General features: G+C 33.8%; 1 protein-coding gene across 1 annotated transcript in view; it reads right to left on the bottom strand.

Moving 5' to 3' along the window:
- The window catches only part of cyth3a (cytohesin 3a), a 48,860-nt gene that overhangs the window by 20,370 nt on the left and 6,575 nt on the right, over positions 1–21,915 (bottom strand). Inside the window, exons 2-7 of the mRNA XM_056469761.1 lie at positions 10,862–10,944; positions 10,592–10,656; positions 10,397–10,463; positions 10,166–10,284; positions 4,700–4,780; positions 2,060–2,172 (exon numbers count right to left, since the gene is read on the bottom strand). Of these exons, the coding sequence (XP_056325736.1) occupies positions 2,060–2,172; positions 4,700–4,780; positions 10,166–10,284; positions 10,397–10,463; positions 10,592–10,656; positions 10,862–10,944 (528 nt within the window). The remainder of the gene's footprint in view (positions 1–2,059; positions 2,173–4,699; positions 4,781–10,165; positions 10,285–10,396; positions 10,464–10,591; positions 10,657–10,861; positions 10,945–21,915) is intronic.

The following is a 21,915-nucleotide window of genomic DNA, read 5'->3' as shown; positions in this document are numbered from 1 at the left end:
TTTGTAGGTCCGCATGGGCAAATTAAATTGGGCATGTATATGAAAATATGAAAAAGCACGCAACCCTCTTTTCCCCCTCATTTTAATATTTTATGAGTTGACTGCTAAATGTTGAATTCTGAAAGTTTTATGCAACGTACAGGCCACTTTTTTAATGTTCCTGCATGCATGACTCCAAGCTAAAAGAAAGATATTAATGCTTTGGACATTTGCAGAGTCTGTTTATGAATAAATGATAGTTCCCTTGTGCTTTGTTGTAGCACAGTGTCTTCAGTTCATTTCTGGTGTGTTGCACTTTATACAGTCTCTCTAGCTGTGTTTGCCAACAACGCCACCATATCCCTGCAGTTATAGAACTCTTCCAGGGTCTCCGGAGTGTAAAAACCTAAATCAAAGACTTTAGATAACAACTTGATTGAAATTTAAGACCACAAAAACTGCTATGTAATTATATATTATAGTATATATTATAAATTATAAACTATAATATATAGTATTATAAACACCTAATAGGCATATATAGTGGAGATGAGAAGTATTGTACACCATGTTTTTTAGACATAATGTTTCTAAAGGAGCTGTTGACATGAAATTGAACCAGATTTTGGTAAAAACCAAAACAAAACAAACATAAAAAAAACAAAAACAAAAAAATCTGAAAAATTAGTTATGTGTAATAAAAATGGAAAGATGCAAGGAGAAAATACTGAACTACTGAAATGTATTTTATACTTTATATAAAAGGTGATGGCAACTTAAAGATGCCTCTCATATGGAGAATGAAATCACATGGTGTGAGTTTTTTCATAGACTTCAACAGAGTGTACAAATCTTGACGGTTCTGAGGGTCTCAACATTATCAGATGTGTTCAGTACTTTGGTAACACTTTATTTAGATGGTCCATTTGAGTATTAGTAGACTGTCTGCTTAATATCTGTTGATACTGCTCCTTCAACGGACATTTAACTGACTATAAGAAACTTTGCAAGTACATGTCAACTTACACTAACCCCAACCCCCAACCTAACAGTCTACTTATGTAGTTACAGTGTAACTTAAATTCAACAATATGTGTTAAAGAGACCATCAAAATAAAGAGATACCAATATTTTTTCCATGTCTCATTTCATTTTTTTTACACATAACCCCATATGTAATCTAATCCGTTTCGTTTTCTTTGCATATATGGGTTTCTGGTGAAATTTTCAATTTCAAGTCAACAGCTCTTTTAAAAATTATAAATGTTTTCTGAGAAAAATGGTGACGTGTTCAATACTTAATTCCCTCACTCTATAGTCCTGACCAAATTTTCTCTGGCCACACCAAAAAAATGTACATAGTTATTTCTTAGCCACAAAATTTAAATGTGTTAAAACAAACTAAATACAGTAGTATATATATAAGCCATTTATTTAATAATTTGTCCACAGAAACGAGGTGGAGGGATTCCACTGATTTATTTTAGTATTTGGTAAAATCGAAATAAAACTTTCTGTTCTGCTTCTGGATTTCTGTTTTAGTTACTTGAGTCATTATTTCATTGAAACATGACTAGCATGGCTTTCTTTTTTATCTCACAAATCGACTAGCAGCCTTCACTCATGCTCTATCAGTAAGTTTTTAATGCAAAAAATTTCCAATTATATTTCAAACCATGATGTTTTCAGCATTCCACAATGAGCTACTGTGGGGAAAAACCGTTGTTGGTCTGTCCGATAATCGTAAACTGTCATTGGGTCAGTCAGACTGGAGAAATTGTTTTGTGTTGGCGTGGCCAAAATATTTAAGACCTATAAAACATGAATCAAGGGCAAGGCTTTTAAAGAATTTAAGGCCTCTTATATAGAAAGCTTTATTTTAAGACATTCAAAGGACCTGCCTTCCCTTAGAGATACTCGATTGCTGCAATTCAAGAGAATGGGCATTGCATGCAAACTATTTAATTTTTGATATATAATATTTTGTGAATATTTTTTAAGGTTTATAAATAGTTCTAGGGCAATAATGGGCTACAAAGCCGGGTTCAAGTAGAAGTCGAAGTACTTTCGAAAATAATACCTGTTGACTGAAAGACACCAGGGTTACACTGGCAATATCGAGCAGCATAGGCCTCCATCATTCGATCAATCTTTTGTGCTTCACCAGGAAGTCTGAAGCTCCACAAAAACTGCCTGCAAGAGAGAGAGAACTGCATTTAAAATCATAATGGTTCTTCGATGAACCTTTAGGGTCTTAAGCAATTATTAAAAGCAGAAACACATTACGTCTCTTTAAAAATTAATGATTCAAATATGTCTATTAAACCTTTGAGCTTAAGCTGCTGCTTACACAGTGAGTGTTTTTTCAGCCATCCAGTAATGTGATTTTAGAGTTACTAACATTTAAATTAGCAGAGAAGTATTGGGATACAGGTTTATTTTTCCTGTATAAATGCATGTTTATACTAGTGACAAAATAAATACAATTTTCTCTTCAGGTAACTTTACAGTTGGAATAAAGATATACATTAAAGAGATTTATTCAAAAACACGTATTTGTCTCGGAATAAGTCATCCTTTAATCAACTAAAACAAATTAGGCTTTTTAATGAAAAATTAAGTTTTGGCTAGGCCCACACGGAATCTGCGCGCACAGAATTCTGCAGATTTTTAGCCCATTATTAATTCTGTTTATTTAATTGAGTAAATGTGTGTAAATCTATATTTATTCAGGTTTTAAATGAATTACAGTAATATTATTGACTATATTTGACTATTATTGACTATGAAAATGTTCATCTGATTTATGTACAATACAGTTTGTACAATAATATTTTCTGTCTTTTAGTAGATATATGAGAGACTTGCTTTGTTTATAAAATGGATCTAATTGGATTTGCAATTTTAACATTAAAGAAAAGTTAAAAAGAGATTATTTTTTATTTCACATATCAAGGTATTAATTATGATATTTCCAAAATTATTTCACAGAAATCCGCAGATTTTTACCAAAAAATGGTAATTGGCTAATGTTTTAATAACAGCTGGATAATTATTGCTGGATAAACAAAGACAATTCTTTTAATTTTAACAAATTATTATCTTTCTGAATAGAAAGCACAAAAAAATAAACAAAACAAGTTATTTCATTCATTATTTATTTGTTCACATGCCAAAACAAATAGTTTGATTGAAAAATATTGAGTATATTACATAAGGCTAGGTTCTGTATATTTAAATTAGGGCTGGGGAAGTTAACATTAATTAAAACTGACAATTATTTTATCACATTAATGTAGCTTTTATTATTATACAGTTGAAATCAGAATTATTAAACCCCCTTTGAATTTTTATTTCTTTTTTGAATATAACCAAATGATGTTTAACAGAGCTAGGAAATTTTCACAGTATGTCTGATAATATTTTTTCTTCTGGAGAAAGTCTTGAATAAAAGCAGTTTAAATTTTTGTTGTAAACCATTTTAAGGTCAAATTTATTAACCCCTTCAAGCTATATGTTTTTTTGATAGTCTACAGAACAAACTATTATGTTTATAAACATGTTGAAAAAAATCTTCTCTCCTTTCTAAACAGAAATTTGGGAAAAAAATGAACGGGGGCTAATAATTCTGACTTTAACTGTATGTAAACAGTACTTTTTAACTGAAATGTGTATAATACACATGCAATACACTCCAGGCAGTGGTGTTGTGCAAATCTGTCAATGTCAGATCTATCACGCTGGTATCTTATCTTAAAGCAGTGTGGTGCACGGACAGGAACTGAGAACCACTGAGATGTATTGATCACTTAATTATTACTACATAGCAAAAAGCATTAGTTTTGGATTTAATATGATTTTGTCAACCCTTTAACTATCTGCTCTACCAAATAGTTGACCATATTTTGACTGTTTTAAATAATGACTTTTAAGTCATTTAAAGAATGACTGTTTTAAATAATGGTTTACACACACAGCATTGTTGATTTACAAAAAAAAAAATAGACAAACATATTTCTATTGCACTACTATACTTGATTTTGGTTTTATTGTAAAAAAACAAAACAAAAAAACGTTAAAATGAGAATCTGAAATATTTTATGGCATACTTCAAAAATGAAAGATTTAGTATTCAGAAATGTTTTATTTTGATTATGTTTTTAAATAAATTGGTCGTATATTTAATATTTTCTAATTTTCCATAGTATAACAGTATATTAATTCCAGTATTTTTACCATAAACCGACATATCTACCATTTGGTATAGGTCGATATTTTAGAAATTATGGCATGTGATTTTGCATTGATGCATTGAGTGTGTTAACTAGCGACATTAGGAGTTAAGAAAGGAGTCCAAAAACTTTTTTCTTGGCAGTTGAAGAGTTAATTTAGGTTAATATTACAAGATATACAAGATATTTTTTAACTATAAATAAGTAAAGGTAATACTGCTGTAAAACACTACAGTTGTTTTTTTTAAAGTGTCATTTCACCTTAATTCATCAGAACTTTTTAAGTGAAAGCAATACACTTCTTTTGAGTTCGTTTTTGCATTTTTTGTATATCAGAATGAGCATAATTGGGATTAATCACAGAAAAATCATGCAACTAATAATGATTAAAAAAATCTAATTGAATTTAAAACTTCGCAGATCTTACAAGGTGTCCATACAGTGGTGTTTGCAGTGTAAATGTGAGGTGGAGAAAACAGATGTCTTACCTCAATGCTTGCACCAAGTTGAGGTCAGCAAATTCATGAAGCTCCACAAATGCCTGCAAAACCCTAATGTTGAAGTCATCTCTAAAAATAATCAGAAAAAAGTTTAATCAGCATAGTTACTTCTTGTTCTAAGCTCCATCTCCACAGATACACAGTTTATCTGAGGTCAATCAAAAGACAGGTTAGATTGCAGTATGTTAAGAAGTTCATATGCTCTTTTAAAAAGTCTGCTTAGGAACAAACACAATAAGCAAGACCTTGTTTGTTTTTTGCATGGCATTTCAACCTAACATGTACAGTGCCTGATATGAACTTCTCACAGATATTTTAAAAAAATGTGTATATACATTACATTAATTAGTAAAAAAGCCAAAACTAGAGCTAAGTTAACCTTTTTGTTTAATTAACCTAAATTAATTTAACATAATTTCATTTTTTTTTTACATTTTGTAGTTTGTAATTTTGTTTTTCAACACCTCATTTGAACTTAAATGTATTATCTTTCTATAATTTTTCTAAATTTTCAAAACATGAATTAAACATTATTAATGTTGGGTGACCAAACTCTTATTGTGATGAATGTAACTGTTTAATAAAACAGTTTTGTTTAAATGCACCAATTGTTTTGCCTGTTACTGAGAAATGGATAAAAATATTATGTTTTAAAAAGGGGTGTACTCATTTATGCTGTGCATTGTACATGCTCAATTTCAATATTGCATAAACATAGGGAATTTACTACAGCACAGGCCTGATTACACAAGTGAGGTCTGAAAAAACTCCTTTATTTAGGTTAATAATTTATAATAATTACAGCTTCCAGCTCCTCCTCATAAATACAATTAACAGTAATTGCTATGTAGAATTTTATCCCCACACTCTTATGTAGAAAAATGAAAATGGTTTTATTTCAGTTTCAGGCTAAAGCAAAGCCAAGAAACAGTTATCAAGTTTGACAGAATGCCTACGTAGACAATGCTATTTTTATATCAAACAACTACTACACTGTGGATCAAGCTTAGGCTCTCCTTTTTGTCTTCGTATTCAGTAAATCTGCCTTAGGGGGTGATGTTGAGAATCTAAGCTGTAGCAGGGCATTTATGGCTTCAATTACACTTTCAATTGCCTTGATATTGATGGAGAAGTCCTAAAATATTTTGCTATAAGAAAACCTGCTGAACATACTGTAAAGCACTTGTTCATGGCTACTGAACTCTGTGCATGATTGCTTTATAATTGGGGAAACAAGTGTAATTTCAAATTTATTTATTTATTATTATAATTTTAAAATTAGCAATGTTATAGTTAGAAGGAAGTAATAAATACTGCTATAATGATGTAAGCTTTTTCATAATAATAATTAATAAACAATAACAAATAATTGCTATCTATCTATCTATCTATCTATCTATCTATCTATCTATCTATCTATCTATCTATCTATCTATCTATCTATCTATCTATCTATCTATCTATCTATCTATCTATCTATCTATCTATCTATCTATCTATCTGTCTGTCTGTCTGTCTGTCTGTCTGTCTGTCTGATTGTCTGTCTATCTGTCTGTCTGTCTGTCTGTCTGTCTGTCTGTCTGTCTGATTGTCTGTCTATCTGTCTGTCTGTTTGTCTGTCTGTCTATCTGTCACAATCACCAACGATCCAAGCTTGTAGATCGCTGGGAATCATTCACTTTCACTCTGGACTACAAATCTGTCACCATATAAACTACAATCCTGCACCACACACTCACACCTGTTCTGGTTTTCTATTGATTGCTAACACACACAGCTGAAGCTGTTCAGAACTGATTACATGGATTTTAAAAGCACACTTAAGCACTGCATTTTTAGACGCCGAGTCAAGAAGATAAAAAAACTAAAAAAAAGTAAAGTTCGTAAAAAACTTTTTGGTGGTTTGAGAAATACTATTCTGAAAGTTTGAAGTAGTTTTAAAGAGCCCATATTATACATGAAATAGGGTCATATGTAGATTGTAAGGGTCTCCAACAACAGTCTAATATGCATGCAAGGTCATAAAACACTTTGATGGTCTTATAATCTGCATTTATTTTTACCTAATTATCCCAGCGACTCCCATATGAATCGTTCAGCGATTCATTTGTTCCCAACCCCCTCCTCAGCGCGAAGCTAATCTGCGCTGATTGGACCGATGACAGCCTGCTGCGATTGGTCGACAGTGACAGGCTTCAGCGCGAGACAGAGTGAAATGCCCAGCTGGTAATCAACTATATAAAAGTAGTCACAGTGCACACACGCTTCATAGTGTAAGGCTTTTTTCACACACACACAACCCTCCTCAGAAGAACTGGGGAGATCGACGCGAGTCTCCTAGCCTCTCCCTCTCCCTCTCTCTCTCTCACACACACACACAACGCTCCTCAGAAGAACTAGGGAAAGTGACGCGAGTCTCTCTCTCTCTCTCTCTCTCTCTCTCTCTCACACACACACACACACACACACACACACACACACACACACACACACACACACACACAACGCTCCTCAGAAAAACTAGGGAAAGCGACGCGAGTCTCTCTCTCTCTCTCTCTCTCTATCTCTCTCTCTCTCTCTCTCTCTCTCTCTCTCTCTCACACACACACACACACACACACACACACACACACAACGCTCCTCAGAAGAACTAGAGAAAGTGACGCGAGTCTCCTGTCTCCTAGCCCCTAGGCGTCACAAACTCGACCTGTTCTTTTTCTCTCTCTCTCTCTCACACACACACACACACACACACACACACACACATCACGTTCCTCCTCAGAACTAGGGAGATCGACACGAGTCTCCTAGCTTACGATCGCCATAGCAACAACAAACGGCAGTGGAACCCGAGCATCACAAAAGCCTTTAACGTTAAATTCGTAAACAAAGCGGCACGCGTCGCGTTTTTAACGTGGCTTACATGTGATAAGAGAATATAAAGAGTAACCGCGTGTACTGTACCAGGTTAACAAGTAACAAAACACAATAAATACATAATTTGCAAGTTAAACGAGGCAACAGTTTTAAATCGCACTTACTTACACTAGTGAATAAACCTCAACCACTGACTCTTCACAGTTCACAACTCATCTTTGGGTAGAGACTGTCAATATTATCCATCTGAGCACAGCGTGACTTAATTCGACTGGCGGCGTCTGTGTGTGTGTGTCTAGTGTTTTTTCTGTGTTAGTGGGCGGGGCCGCAGGTTTCAAATCTCCCTGGTTTGCGCGCGTAACTACTGGCGAGGCTTGTGTTTCGTGGCTGCGTCATCGCGAAACACCTAATGACTCGTTATCAAGACGACTCGTTTGAAGCACTATGAGTCGACTCTTTTATAGATGAATCAATAATTTTAAACACTGTACACTTACAGATTTAAGCCTTAGCTGGATATTTCACTTAACTTAGAGCTGTGTTACACACTACATGGAAGGGCATTTTCAAAAACCCATAATATGGGCTCTTTAAAGTTTAAATAATTGAAGTAGTTTTTAAGAAGTTTGAGTTGGCTTAGATAGAGAAGTACATATATGTTAGCATGTTTCTAGCATGCATGTTGCAGTTGATAGGGTGTTCTAAATGGTTGCTAAGGTGTTGCTAGACTGTTCAGAGTGATTGCTAAGGTGTTGCTAGGGGGTTCAGAGGGGTTGCTAAGGTGATGCTAGGCGGTTGCTAAGGTGTTCTGAGTGGTTGCTAGGCAGTTGCTAACATAAATTACTATTGTTCTTTAATATAAATTAGCATGTTGCTAGCATGTTTCTAGCATAAATTAGCATGCTGTTAGCATGAATTTAGTATGAATTAGCATGTTGCTAATAATCATTTATCCATTTTCTTTTTGGCTTTGTCCCTTTATTAATCCAGGTCGCCACAGCGGAATGAACCACCAACTTATCCAGCATATGTTTTTTTACGCAGCGGATGCCCTTCCAGCTGCAACCCATCACTGGGAAACACCCATACACTTCCATTCACACACATACACTACGGACAATTTAGCCTACCCAATTTACCTATACCACATGGTTTTGGACTTGTGAGGGGAAAGCGGAGCATCGGGAGAACATAAAAACTCCACACAGAAATGCCAACTGACCCAGCTGAGGCTCGAACCAGCGACCTTCTTGCTGTGAGGCGAACGTGCTACCCATTGCGCCACCATGCATCTTAGCATCTTGTTTCAGTACCCACCATGCAGCCCATGTTGCTGGTATGTTTATAGTATATATTAGCTTGTTTCAGTATGGATTGGTATATTGTTAGTATGTTTCTAGTATGATTAGTATGTTGTTAGTATGTTTCTAGTATATGTTAGTATGTTTCTAGTATAGATTAGTATGTTGTTAGTATGGATTAGTATGTTGCTGGTATGGATTAGTATGTTCCTAGTATGAGTTAGTAGTATGTTGTTAGTATGTCCAATGTAAATTCAATGGCATTTTTTTACAGTGAAAGTCTATGGGACAGTTGCTAGGGTGCCGTAAGTGGTTGCTAGGGTTTGGCTAGTAAGTTGAAAGGTCATCGGTGATTGGCAGATTGGTAGGCTGAGTTAAATGAGCCCAACCTTAAGTCTGTATGACAGTCTGGCGCAGTTATGAGGTCATAAAATTTGGTCACAATGTTAAGTCAATGGGGCTTTTTCAAAACTTCTGGGTCAGTTTTCAGAAAATCGTCAGTTGGAAAAGATATAGCAACTTAATTCAGTTGGAGTTGGTTTGGTTGTAGTATGAACGGTCTAGGAGGAGATGCGTTCTTAAAATAGTCTATGAAGAAGAAGAAAAAGAAGAAGAAGATGGAAGAAGGATAAAGTTCATGTAGTATAACAGTATGTTGGCTTTCTCAAGCTACCATAATTACAGCTTTTACATGCAACAGTGCATATTAATGCCAGTTTTAAAGAGCAGAAGACCAATCAGCAGAACTTAAATGTGGGGCAAGTTGGCCTGACTATATATATATATATATATATATATATATATATATATATATATATATATATATATATATATATATATATATATGTATATGTATGTATGTATGTATGTATGTATGTATGTATGTATGTATGTATATGTGTGTGTAGGAAATAATCTGCCAGCTGCTAAAACTGCTTGATATATACACAAATGTCAATTTAAAACGCTTGGCTAAAGTGTTCATTTTACTCCCTGTTGACAGGTATTGCATTGTGTGTCTGTTTCAGGCCAATGATAATGTTTTATATCTAATCATGCATTGAGAGATGAGGGTAAGGCTGAGATAAACACCAGCATTCTGTCTGGGCAATATGCTAAATATTGTTTTGGAGACTTGTGGTCATTTTCAGCTGTTTCAAATGGAGAAGTAATTTCCTGAGAGACCAAGTAGGATCTTTATGGAAAAGCTTTATCTAACAACACACATATACTTTGCTCAAAGACTGGTCTTGTGATCGAGAGCCATGTGACTTACCGTTCCCCTAAATAATCTCCTATGACAGTTTTGTTCAAGCCTTCTCCTTTATAGAGGAACTGAGCGATGTCCTCAGGTGTGTGCTGCAGAAGATCATTCTCCAAAAGAAATTGGATTCCCTGCAACGACGTTATAGATATTAACTGCTTCATGATGTTTGCTCAAGCTTAAAATAATAAATGACCCATATTCTACATGCTAAGGTGAATCAAGATCTTTAAGTAACAATACCTTCTTAGGGTCCATATTGAATTTCTTTCTTCCAACAGCAATCTGCTTGCTCCTCTGAGTGCTTTTACTGTAATGTGATGATAAACAATACATTTTAAATAATAAATGATTTTAAAATAATAAATACAAATTTATTTAATATTTATCTCAATACTGAACTCAGCTTTATAATACGCAACACAAAAAGGAACTCACGTCTCTCTGACACACGTTAAATGTTCAATCTCGGTCATGACTTCTGAGATCTCAAATTTTAACCGCTGCAAGAAAAAATGGTCACTTAAAGTTACTAAAGGTTATTAGAAATCTCGTATAGTAAAACGCTTTTAACAATAAGTGACATTCAGCTTCCGTTAGGAAGAACTTGCGGTCAGGATAACATGATAAATGTCCATCACTGTGATATCTTAATGACTTTGAAAAGATTACACTAAAGATTGCACTAATGACTTTAAAAAAGACTACCTCAATGTCATCCAGTAGCTCCTTTTTCCTCCTTCTAATATTGGACAGTTCATCTCTCTCTTCAAGGGAAAGATCCTCTGGCACTGTTTGAAAACAAATAGGAGATCAAAATGTTTAATATGATAATAATAACCAGAGAAAAAGGAAAGCTTCAAAAAAAAATAAATAAATAAAAACATGTACATTTTTGTTTTTTTGTTAACAGCATTCACCTAAACAACAAACAAATCTCAAAGTAGTCTCAAATTAAACAAGCCACATTCTTAATAATAAACTTTTTTCTTTTGGACGGGAAAACTAAGTTTAGAAGTAGGGATGGTCATTTTGGTTAATTTTACCAACCGACAGATTAATATTAAATTGTTATTTAATATTTGATGTGCCTATTTTGTGTGATACATTAAATATTGCATTTTAAATTACTGATTTATTTTAACATGCGAACACATCTATAACAGAACATAACAACAAAGCATCCTTACGCACCTGCAGTGTTTCCAACAGCATAGAGAAAAAAATAAACTAAATAAAAAAATAGTCCTGCCCTAGATATTTTTCACTTAAATGACAAATTTATATAACAAAATGAAAACACTGACTGAATCCTTTTTAAGAACTGATATAGGCTGTTTGTCCAATCATTTGTTTTTTATTTTCTTCCTCCGTCAAATAAAAATAGCAGGCTACCTCAAATCAATCACTCTACGGAAAATATGCTTTCAATTAATGCTCCGCTGTTATCAATGTATCATAAACCTCTGTCAACATTTTTAATAGAAATCATTAAAGATTAAGGATGATGTCTTGAGCATCTGATTTTACCTTTCATTTTCTCTCTCAGTAGCGGTTCATGTGTGCGCAACGTGTAATAAAAGACAATGACAAGGCTCATATGTTGACTTTTTGTAAAGTATAGGCTACAATAGCATGTAACACTTTTGTTGTTTACATATGTTATTCCATTACTTTGCATGTATGCTTTATAAGCTATAAAATGAAAGCCTCAGTTTGGTGTGGAGTTATCGTTATGCAAAAAACAAGAAAATCTTTGGATTTGTTTGATTCCTAGATTATGTAGGCTATTTTAAAAATATATATATTATAAGTACTAATAACTGTAATTTTCCAAATGGAAAAAAGGTTGGTTTGTTGGTTGTACACTAAATAATCAGCAATTCCTAATTCCAAAGCCTAATTGTTGAGTTTATGATGCGGATCCAGGACAGAGGCATTCGCTGTGATCGACCCCTTATGATTGACCAAACTGTAAAAATATACAAAATAATATTTTTTAATCATTTGACTGATACCAATAATCGGTTAAAAAAAGCATCCTTTTGGTTAACGGTGAAGCAGTTATTTTGAGAATCCCTATTTAGAAGTATTTGACATTTTCAGGACAACTATAATACATTTCCACACTAGGAAGTGCTTTTAACACAATAGTTAATCCTGCGTCTTTCTAAACTCAGAAAAGTGCAAACCTAACTTATCTCCACATCCTTGTATTATGTTCACTCGTTTATATTGTATTGTATATTTACTTTATTGTATATTTTGCACCTCCTAGATAAACCTTGTATTTGGGAAAAAATATTTAATGAAACCATTTTGAATAATAACAAAAATTATATCATTTTATTCACCTTATTCTTCACGTACGAGAGGCACAGCCATTTAAATCTTTTTGGCTCAAGACTTACGGTCTCATTTACTTCCATTGATTTTTAGACATTAAAAACAACTCGTTATGCTCAAGCTGTTTTCTGCCATTTATTATTCCGAGTCATTTCTCCCATAGGCAACTGAATCTGAAGTTCTAAAACAATCGCAAAAACAAGCACAATTCCGCATAGAAGAATAGGGTGAAGATCTCTAAAAACAATGTTTGTATTAGTGACATTTTATTTTAAAATATTAAGTTAAAGACTCTCCTATACCTCTTTTTGACTGAATCGTAAACTCATCTTCGGTTATTATGAAATACTTTAATCTAGATTTCATCTTTTCTGTGTGTTTACTCTACTGTCATGTAAACAATTAGACAAAAGACCTCACTCACTCACTTTCCTTTTGCTTAAATTTATAAAAAGGCATAACAATCTTTTAAGCACTGATAGAAGAAGCATGTGACTTGCTCCAAGGGATTTCACTACAGCTAACAAGAGACTCTAGGAGGCACTGAGGTATGTCATTGTTTTTCTCATTAATTTGTCCAAAATATTTAGGACACCCCAAAAGCAGATTAAATATTTGTCAAATCTGTTTTTTTTTCAGTGAATTTCTTAATTACTTTTTAAAAGCAATAATCTGATAAATAAAATAAAAACGGTCACAATCACCAGCAGGGGAAAAGTTAGGACAATTCTAAGGGCCCACGGCATTTAGGGGCCCCCAGAGATATTATTGGGGGCCCACCAGTCCCCCCCGGCTCTTCACCTTCGTTTGCGATTTTCCCCCAACCCCATCTCTCCAACACCCCGCTGTTCTCTTTTGACTATTTTACATGAATAATGGATTTATTTATTATCCTAGTTCGGGGAAAATTCTGGAATGAGTCATATTTTGTATTAGTTTCAGGAACCTGCCTATGTGTTTCAACATATGTGCTGTACTTCAGCTTTGGTAAAGATATTAATGACAAGAACTGAAACAAATCATTACAATTTTCAAATAATAAGCTTGTGCGACAAATAATCTTTATCTGCAGTGACAAATACAAGAGGGGCAGCACAGTGGCGCAGTGGGTATTTGTACTGTATTTTTGATGAAATAAATGAAGTCTTGGTGAGCAGGATAAGCTTGTTTTAAAACATTTAAAAATCATACTGACCCCAAACTTTTGACCGGTAGTGTATATGTTATATCAGCCGATGAATGCTTATTTTGAATGTTATTTTTTATCGGCCAAATAAAAAACTAAATTATTCATCTGTAAAATATGTATTATTTCAGCAGATACACACTTTTGAAGAGTTTGTTATAAGGGGACACAAGATGGGCAATGTGGAGGGAGTTTCACCGTGAAAAACAAAGTTTGTTTGAATCTGGATTTTGTAGTAGACTAAGAATAATTAACGTTAAAATTTGTTATTATCGATATATCGGTTATCATGATTATCAGCCAATATTTTCATATCAGTGGATCCCACAACAAAACAGAGAGCTACAGTAAAGAAAATGTGTACTCAGCATCCCATACTCCTCCGTGGGAGCTACATAATTTATTTTGTGGAGGTTTAAGATGCTTCAGATGGATTTAAGTCACAAATTCCTGAACTTTGACTTTTAAAACTTTTCAAAATACAAGAGTGTGTTGAAAGACAAACTCAATTGCTTGTGGCTCAGTACTTGTACATGTGGACAATATGAGTACATTATGTAATTGCACCTCAGGCGCAGCAGGATTAGACAAGAGACGGGCTAATAAGAGGGGCAGGGGGGAATTTCCTGCGGTTGTCTGCTTCTGCCTCATGACAATGGAGGGGAAGTTGAGAATGAGTGCATGAATTAGGGTTCAACCTTAACAATAACATTACAGAGTGATTCACAGCAGTCATTCAGAGCTTTTATATCGAGCGCACTGGCCTTTTTTCAAGCTTTATTATTATATAAAAGCCATACTAAATCTTAATGAGGGACCATTTGTTCATTACGCAACAGGGTCTGGCCATGGTCAAATGTAACTATGGAAGAAATTGGGTAAAAATAGATTATTCCTTGCAGATATATGAACATTCAGTGCCTTGAACTTACCTGTGGAGTTGGCAAATTTACTAGAACAGAAGCAGATTCTCGTCTCATGAAATGAAGCCACACTAGCCTGAGAATTATTATTAAAATTTGTTTTTCATCATGAAGACACTGAAATGATTGGTAAGTATTATATAACCATTACTAAGTCTCTTTCCGTATATATATATTTTTATAGAATATGAACAATAATTCAGATTTTTGAGGATTTAAGAAATACTAAAGCATTGGTGGCTTCCCAACCCTGCACCTTGTCTTGTGGGAAAAACAGGAATGCTGACAGCATGCAAAACTGTCAAAGCAAAACCTTCATTCCTTTAGCATGAGTGATACATTGCTTGGAAACTACTGCATCTATGTGTGAAAGTAATGCATTGTCTTTAAACTCAGCATTGAAAAAATACAATCATAATGTATCACGTACACTGTGTGGATACAGTTTTCAATGCTTTAGAAAAGCATGTCTTGTGTTCATCAAGGCTGAATTTATTTGATCAAAGATCCAGTAAAAACAGTGAAATACTATTACAATTTAAAGAGATAGTTCACCCAAACTTATTTCACCTTTATCCTGTTTGCGTTTCTTTCTTCTGTTAAAAACAAAGTAAGATATTTTGAAGGCTACTAGAAACTATTGACCTCCATAGTATTTGTTTCTCATACTATGGAAGTGAATGGTTACAGGGTTTCAGCTTTCTTCAAATAAGAAAAAAACAAAGGCTTGGAACCACTTGAGGGTGAGTAAAGAGTGAGTAAATTAACATTTTTGGATGAACTATCCCTTTAAATGAACAGCGTTTTGTTTTTTTATATTTTAAAATGTCATTTAAAAAGTGTAATGACACTTTTTAATGAAGTGTTACTGAAAAGTTCAGTAACACTTCATTTTGATGGTCCATTTGAGTATTAGTAGATGGTCTGCTTAATATCTGTAGATATTGCTCCTTCAAAAGACATTTAACTGACTATAAGAAACTTTGCAAGTACATGTAAACTTACACTAACACTAATCCCAATTTAACAGTCTACTTATAATCTAATGAGAATAAGTTGGCATGTAGATGCAATGTAACTTAAATTCAACAAACAGACCATCAAAATGAAGTGACCAAAAGTTTTATCAGCAAATCTTTCAGTCTTTGATGTCCTACTATTTTTAGATAAGCAGATTTGCTTAACCTGTCAGTTATATAACATACAATAGTCCCTGACCGTTCATAGTGGCCAAAGTTCTTAGATGGTCTGGCTACGAGACTACTCATGATAATTTTTTCATGATCATAATGCATAATACATACATATTGGGATGTTTTGTAAAATACAATAAAATCAAGAATATATAAGTCTATTTAACCTTTATTTCACTCACAAAAGTACAAAGAAAATATCTCCATTGTTTCTCTTACTAAACAAATTCATTCGTTCATTTTTTTCCCTTTGGCTAAGTCCCTTTCATCAGGGGTTGCCACAGCAGATTGAACCACCAGCTTCTCTAGCATATGTTTTACAAAGCAGCAGATGCCCTTCCAGCTGCAACTCAGTACTAGGAAACGCTCGTACACTCTCTCATTCAAACACATGCACTATGGCTGATTTAGTTTATTCAATTCACCTGTAGCGCATGTCTTTGGACTGTGGGGGAAACCGGAGCACCCTGAGGAAACCCACGCAAACACTGGGAGAACATGCAAACTCCACACAGAAATGTCAACTGACCTAGCTGGGACTCGAACTAGTGACCTTCTTGCTGTGAGGCGACAGTGTTAATCACTGAGCCACCGCCCCACTAAACAAATTGTATTCTGTAAACATTTCTTTTTTTTTTAATGGCTGACACACATGGCTGTCTCGGGTTGATACACACTTTGAAAAAATTGGAACAGAGGCATGTTTAATGTCACATCAACTTTCTTTTTAATTAGAATTTAAATTGCATTACATTATAATTAGGTTTCCCACTGATGGGTTGCAGCTGGAAGGGCATCTGCTGCGAAAAATATATGCTGGATAAGTTGGTGGTTCATTCCACTGTGGCGATTCCTGATTAATAAAGGGATTGGGCCGAAAAAAATTAAATGAATGAATGAATAAATTAAATTATAATTAGCTCACCAAAACACAAATTTACACAGCATCCCTGCATTAAGTTTTTTTACTTGGTACATTGATTTGTTAGATTGCTAATACAAGTAGTGATCTGCATGTTTTATTTACATTTGTCAGGTAACAGTCACAAAGTTTTCAGCTCATTTTGAGTAAAAATGACAAATAAAATGTCAAATGTTGTTCCAATCCCACAAAAATCTCCAAAAACCCTGTAAAACTGAAGAAAGTAAATGTAAAAAGACTTTGTTTGTCTAGTTTCTTATTATTGCCCATAGTAAATGAACATCGTGACCTGAAGAAATGTTTATTTTTGTGCACTAAAGTGTTCTTGAAACTGTGTTTGATTACAGATGAACCACTAAAGTCACATGGAATGTTTGACAATGTTTAGGTTCCTTTTTCTGGATTTTGACTGTTCCTGTCTGGAGGTTGAAAGAGCCCTCAGAGTTCATCTAAAATATCTTAATTTGTGTTCTGACGACAAACAAAGGTCTCGGGTTGATTGGAACAGCACAAAGGGTGAGTATAAATACATTTTTGGCTTAACTAAAACTTTAGTTGTTTGGAAATAAGAACACAAATTTTGCCCAGTCTGACCTGATACAAAACTTCAGCTGCTCAACATTCCCCTTTTCATGGGGGCTATACGTTTTCAATAAGGTACATATCAGGACTGTAGGCAGGCCTTAAAAGATAGCATCTTGATGGCAGTATATGTCACTGTAGAATTCTTGTTATTCCTGAATATGCTGTTTACTCGGCTGCATGTCTAAATGGTTCCATGGTATTTGAGAACTCAACGTTCGTTTTCCCAGAAACCCCAACATACAAAGAACCCGACAGCATCAGTGCAGAGAAAAGAAATGTACACTTTAGCTATCTCTACAAACTTAGATTTGTCTTTGGATTTGCTCTTTAGTGTTTGGACTTTCAGCAGTGAAAATTAAACCACACTGAACTGAACTAAACAGAACTTCGACTCTGAAAACTGGACTGACAATGTTTCAGTTTACTAGAGCTTCTATGTTAAGCTGCTTTGACATGATCTACTGTACATTGTAAAAGCACTAGAAACAAACATGAATTTAACTGAATTTCTCTGGACTCCCTGACGTTTTGTGATAATTGCTGAAAGACTTAAATTCTTAGCTAATTTTGAATCTAAGAAATTAAGTTTTTTATTTGTCTGACAATCCTGTCATGATTTTGGTGCATACAAATACTAAGTCCTTTTATACCCAAATATGCTATCCCTGTGTTCAGTTAAAAAACAGTTTAATTAGGATATTCAATAACATTTTTAATTTTATTTTGTCCTTTTGCCAATTTTTTTTTTGCCAAAATCCTTAATTTGCTAAATATTTTTAAGTTTGCAAGTGAAAATACTGGAAATCATTTATTTCTGTATTTTTTGTCCATTGTATAACATCAAATAAGTTTACAGATTCTTAGATTAATTGTATTTTACAATTCACAACTTTTTTTTAATTAGGGTTGTATTTTTTAACATTTTTGATCAAAAGGACAGTATTTATTTTATATGGAAATATTTGTATTATTTTAGAAACTGTCACTTTTGATTTGTGTATCCCTGTCAAATAAAAGTAATACATTCTCCACAAAAAACAAAGCCGTAAATGATTGGATAGTTGGATTGATGTTGAAGTTCTGAGTGTGAAAATAGATATTCATTTTAAAAGGCTTTTGCAGGAAGCATTGCATCCTGGTCTCCCAACACCCCCTTTAATCTACACACTGGCCTCAATCCCTCTAACTATATCTTATCCGTATTCTCAATAGTCACACTGGCCGCCAGCTGCTCTAAATCCACAGGCTTACCCATTGATATTAACCACACACTCAGAGCAGGGCCCACAGCACAGGAAGTCTGCTCTACACATGCCTTTGTCCCACACACATACACAAACATGCATATTTATTTTTATTTAATTTTTAATTTTTTTATTAAATTCTGTGAAGGTTTGGGCTATATGTTGGTTGATTTAGCATCTTTAATAATTAAAATTATAAAAAATAAATAATAAAGAAAATCTTATTATTATAAGTCACAATAAGAGCCATTTCTTCTTTCATTTACTTTCATGAATGGTGCAAGTTATATCTTTTCTTTTCAGACATGAAAATATATTTGCATTACTGTTAACCAGAGAGACAGATGGAATAGGCAGAGAGCTTATCTCAATTCAAAAGAGAGAAAAAAGTTGCTATCCTGTCACTCTGTCCTCTTTATCCTCTTAGAGCCCCTCTGAATGTATTTATATCACAAATAATAGAAACAATTGGGATATTCTCCGGCATCTGTTTCTATTTTCCCAGTTTTGGAGTAAGTCTTCATTGAATGAAGGCAACTTTAATGAGGACAGTCCATATGTAATGTAAAAACCAACAAATCTGTGCCTTTATTTTGGATTTATTTGGTACAAAACATGTAGCAACTCTTAATAAAAAGGAAAAAAAAAAGAAAAATTATTCTCATTACTGCTTTTTTGTTTTGTAATTTAATAATTAATGACTCATTATTGCTTAACATCACTAAGAGTGTCTATAAAAGTGATTAGTTAAATTTCAGAATAAAATGTTCATCCATAATTATACAAATAAGCATAAATAAAACAGAAAATTTTGTTAATTATCAGACATTTTTTAACAGTTTATTAAAAATCTATATATATATATTATATATATTTATACATATAAAAGCAAGGATGTAACTGGAAATTGTAGGGCTGCACAATGTTTCAGCATCAATTGCGAATCTACCTTAGTCACATTGCAGGATCTACAATGTCAATTATAATAACCAGCCACCAAAATTCAGTTGATTTGTGGGGTCATCGGAGAGTTTAATCCAAATGGATGAAAGATTTTCATTTGGAGGCATTTCTGCATACAGACAGGAGGTGGAGCGGCTGGTGTTATGGTGCAGATACAACAACCTGGAGCTGAACACGCTCAAAACAGTGGAGATGATAGTGGACTTCAGGAGAAACCCCCCTGCACTCCCCCACTCACCATCATGAACAGCACTGTGGCTGCAGTGGAGTCATTCAGGTTCCTGGGCACCACCATCTCTCAGGATCTGAAGTGGGACATTCATATAGACTCTATTGTGAATAAAGCCCAGCAGAGACTGTACTTCCTTCGTCAGCTGAGGAAGTTCAACCTGCTAGAGGAGCTGCTCGTACAGTTCTACTCAGCTGTCATCCAATCCATCCTCTGCACTTCAATCAATGTCTGGTTTGGCTCAGCTGCCAAAACCGACCTCCGTAGACTACAGCGAATAGTCCGGACTGCTGAATGAGTCACTGGCACAAACCTTCCTACACTTCAAGAACTGTACTCTTCCAGAGTGAGTAAAAGGGCTCGCAAAATCACTCTGGACGCCTCACACCCAGCACACTACCTGTTCGAACTGTTACCGTCTGGTCAGCGCTTCAGAGCACCGAGCACAAAAACAGCCAGACACAGGAAAAGTTTCTTTCCTCAGGCTGTCTACCTTATGAACAGTTAAATATTCCCCTACTGTGCAATAAATATGTGCAATACTTTCTCATACGCACTTGTACACAGCACCTTATATCAATATACAATGCAATACTCTCTACATTCGCACTTGTACACAGCACCTTATAACCTGTATATTTATAACAATCTGTACATACAACTCAACATCCAGGTTTCTTGACTAACCGCATCTGTTTAATGTTCATCATTTTTATTTTTTTTTCATATTTATTTTGTGTTGTCACTTTATGTACACTGGAAGCTTCTGTAGCCAAAACAAATTCCTTGTGTGTGTGAAGCACACTTGGCAATAAAACTGATTCTGATTCTGATTCAGATTTTTAGGACCTGTAACTGTGTAAGTTTTTAAGCAAATTGGAACCAAAAAATTATAAAGTTTGAACCTTTAACAAACATTCTTGTATGTAATTATTTATACAATGAATACTAAACCGTGTTATTTTGCATATCATTATTGTATTTCTTTACCTCAATACTGTTAGATTCCACAGAAATCCATAAAACAGTTCATGTCATTTGTTCCATTGTATTTATCTATGCTTGTAATTTATTATATTTTATGCAGATACTACCTAACAAAATAATCAAAATCAATTTGTTATTATAAATTATTTCGAAAAAGAGTTATAAATCATCTTGTAAAATTATGTTCATGTGGCATTATTTATCACAGACAAACAAAATATCACAATGTCAGTTTTTCCAATAGCTCTAGAAAATTGTATCAGTTAAAATTTTTTAATTATTTAAATAATTACAAATAATTTTCAGCATTAATATACAAAAAAAGAGAATTAGACTTTGGGCCATAAACGCAAGAAATGTTTAAAAATATGTAAAAATGTAACTAAAAATAAATTAGCTTTGCCAAATCAATGGCATAAAATGCCATTTAAAATTAAAATAGAAATCAGTTGGGTTAAATAATTTTGACTGCATATTAAGAACGTTAACTTTATTTTTACCAAATAAATACTGCATTAGTGAGTATGCATGGGACGATAACCGGTTTCAAGGTTTACCGCGGTTTGGAAAAGTCAACATTTTAAAATCACCAGAATTGTCTGTTATACTATTCTTACGGTATATGTACATTTTTTTTTTTTTTTTTTACGTGTATTTACAACTATTTTGTTTAGTTTTTTTAGGGCAACAGTATCTCCAGCAGAAAAAGACCCTCCACATCAAAAGCTACTGCTCCAAAATATTTTAAATGTTTCCTAAAATAAAATATATTGTGTTAAGAGGGGAAAATAGTTTTTTTACCCAGACATTTAAAAAGAACATATTTTAGAATAATAATCAAAATACTGTGATACCGTGAAACCTTGATATTTTTATCCAAGGTTATCATACCGTCACAATCTTATACCGGCCCTTGCCTATAAGTGAGTATAAGAGAACATTAACTTAAAAAGTGAAAAATCACCCATCTTAAACTTTGGAACAGTTAAAAAATAAAAGTTAGAAACATGAAATAGCTATTGGTAAAGCAGTTTTCAGCATATTTTCAACATTCAGGTACCAACCTGAATATTTTCCTGTCATTTGTCATCTTGACATACTATTACTGGTATCAGGTGATTCAATAAACGAATCAATTCAACCATTATCATGACTGATGACAAAATCTCTCTAATACCCACATC

Source organism: Danio aesculapii, chromosome 12 (genome assembly GCF_903798145.1).
Source record: "Danio aesculapii chromosome 12, fDanAes4.1, whole genome shotgun sequence".
NCBI lineage: Eukaryota > Metazoa > Chordata > Actinopteri > Cypriniformes > Danionidae > Danio > Danio aesculapii.
This window is presented reverse-complemented; position numbering and strand designations above follow the sequence as displayed.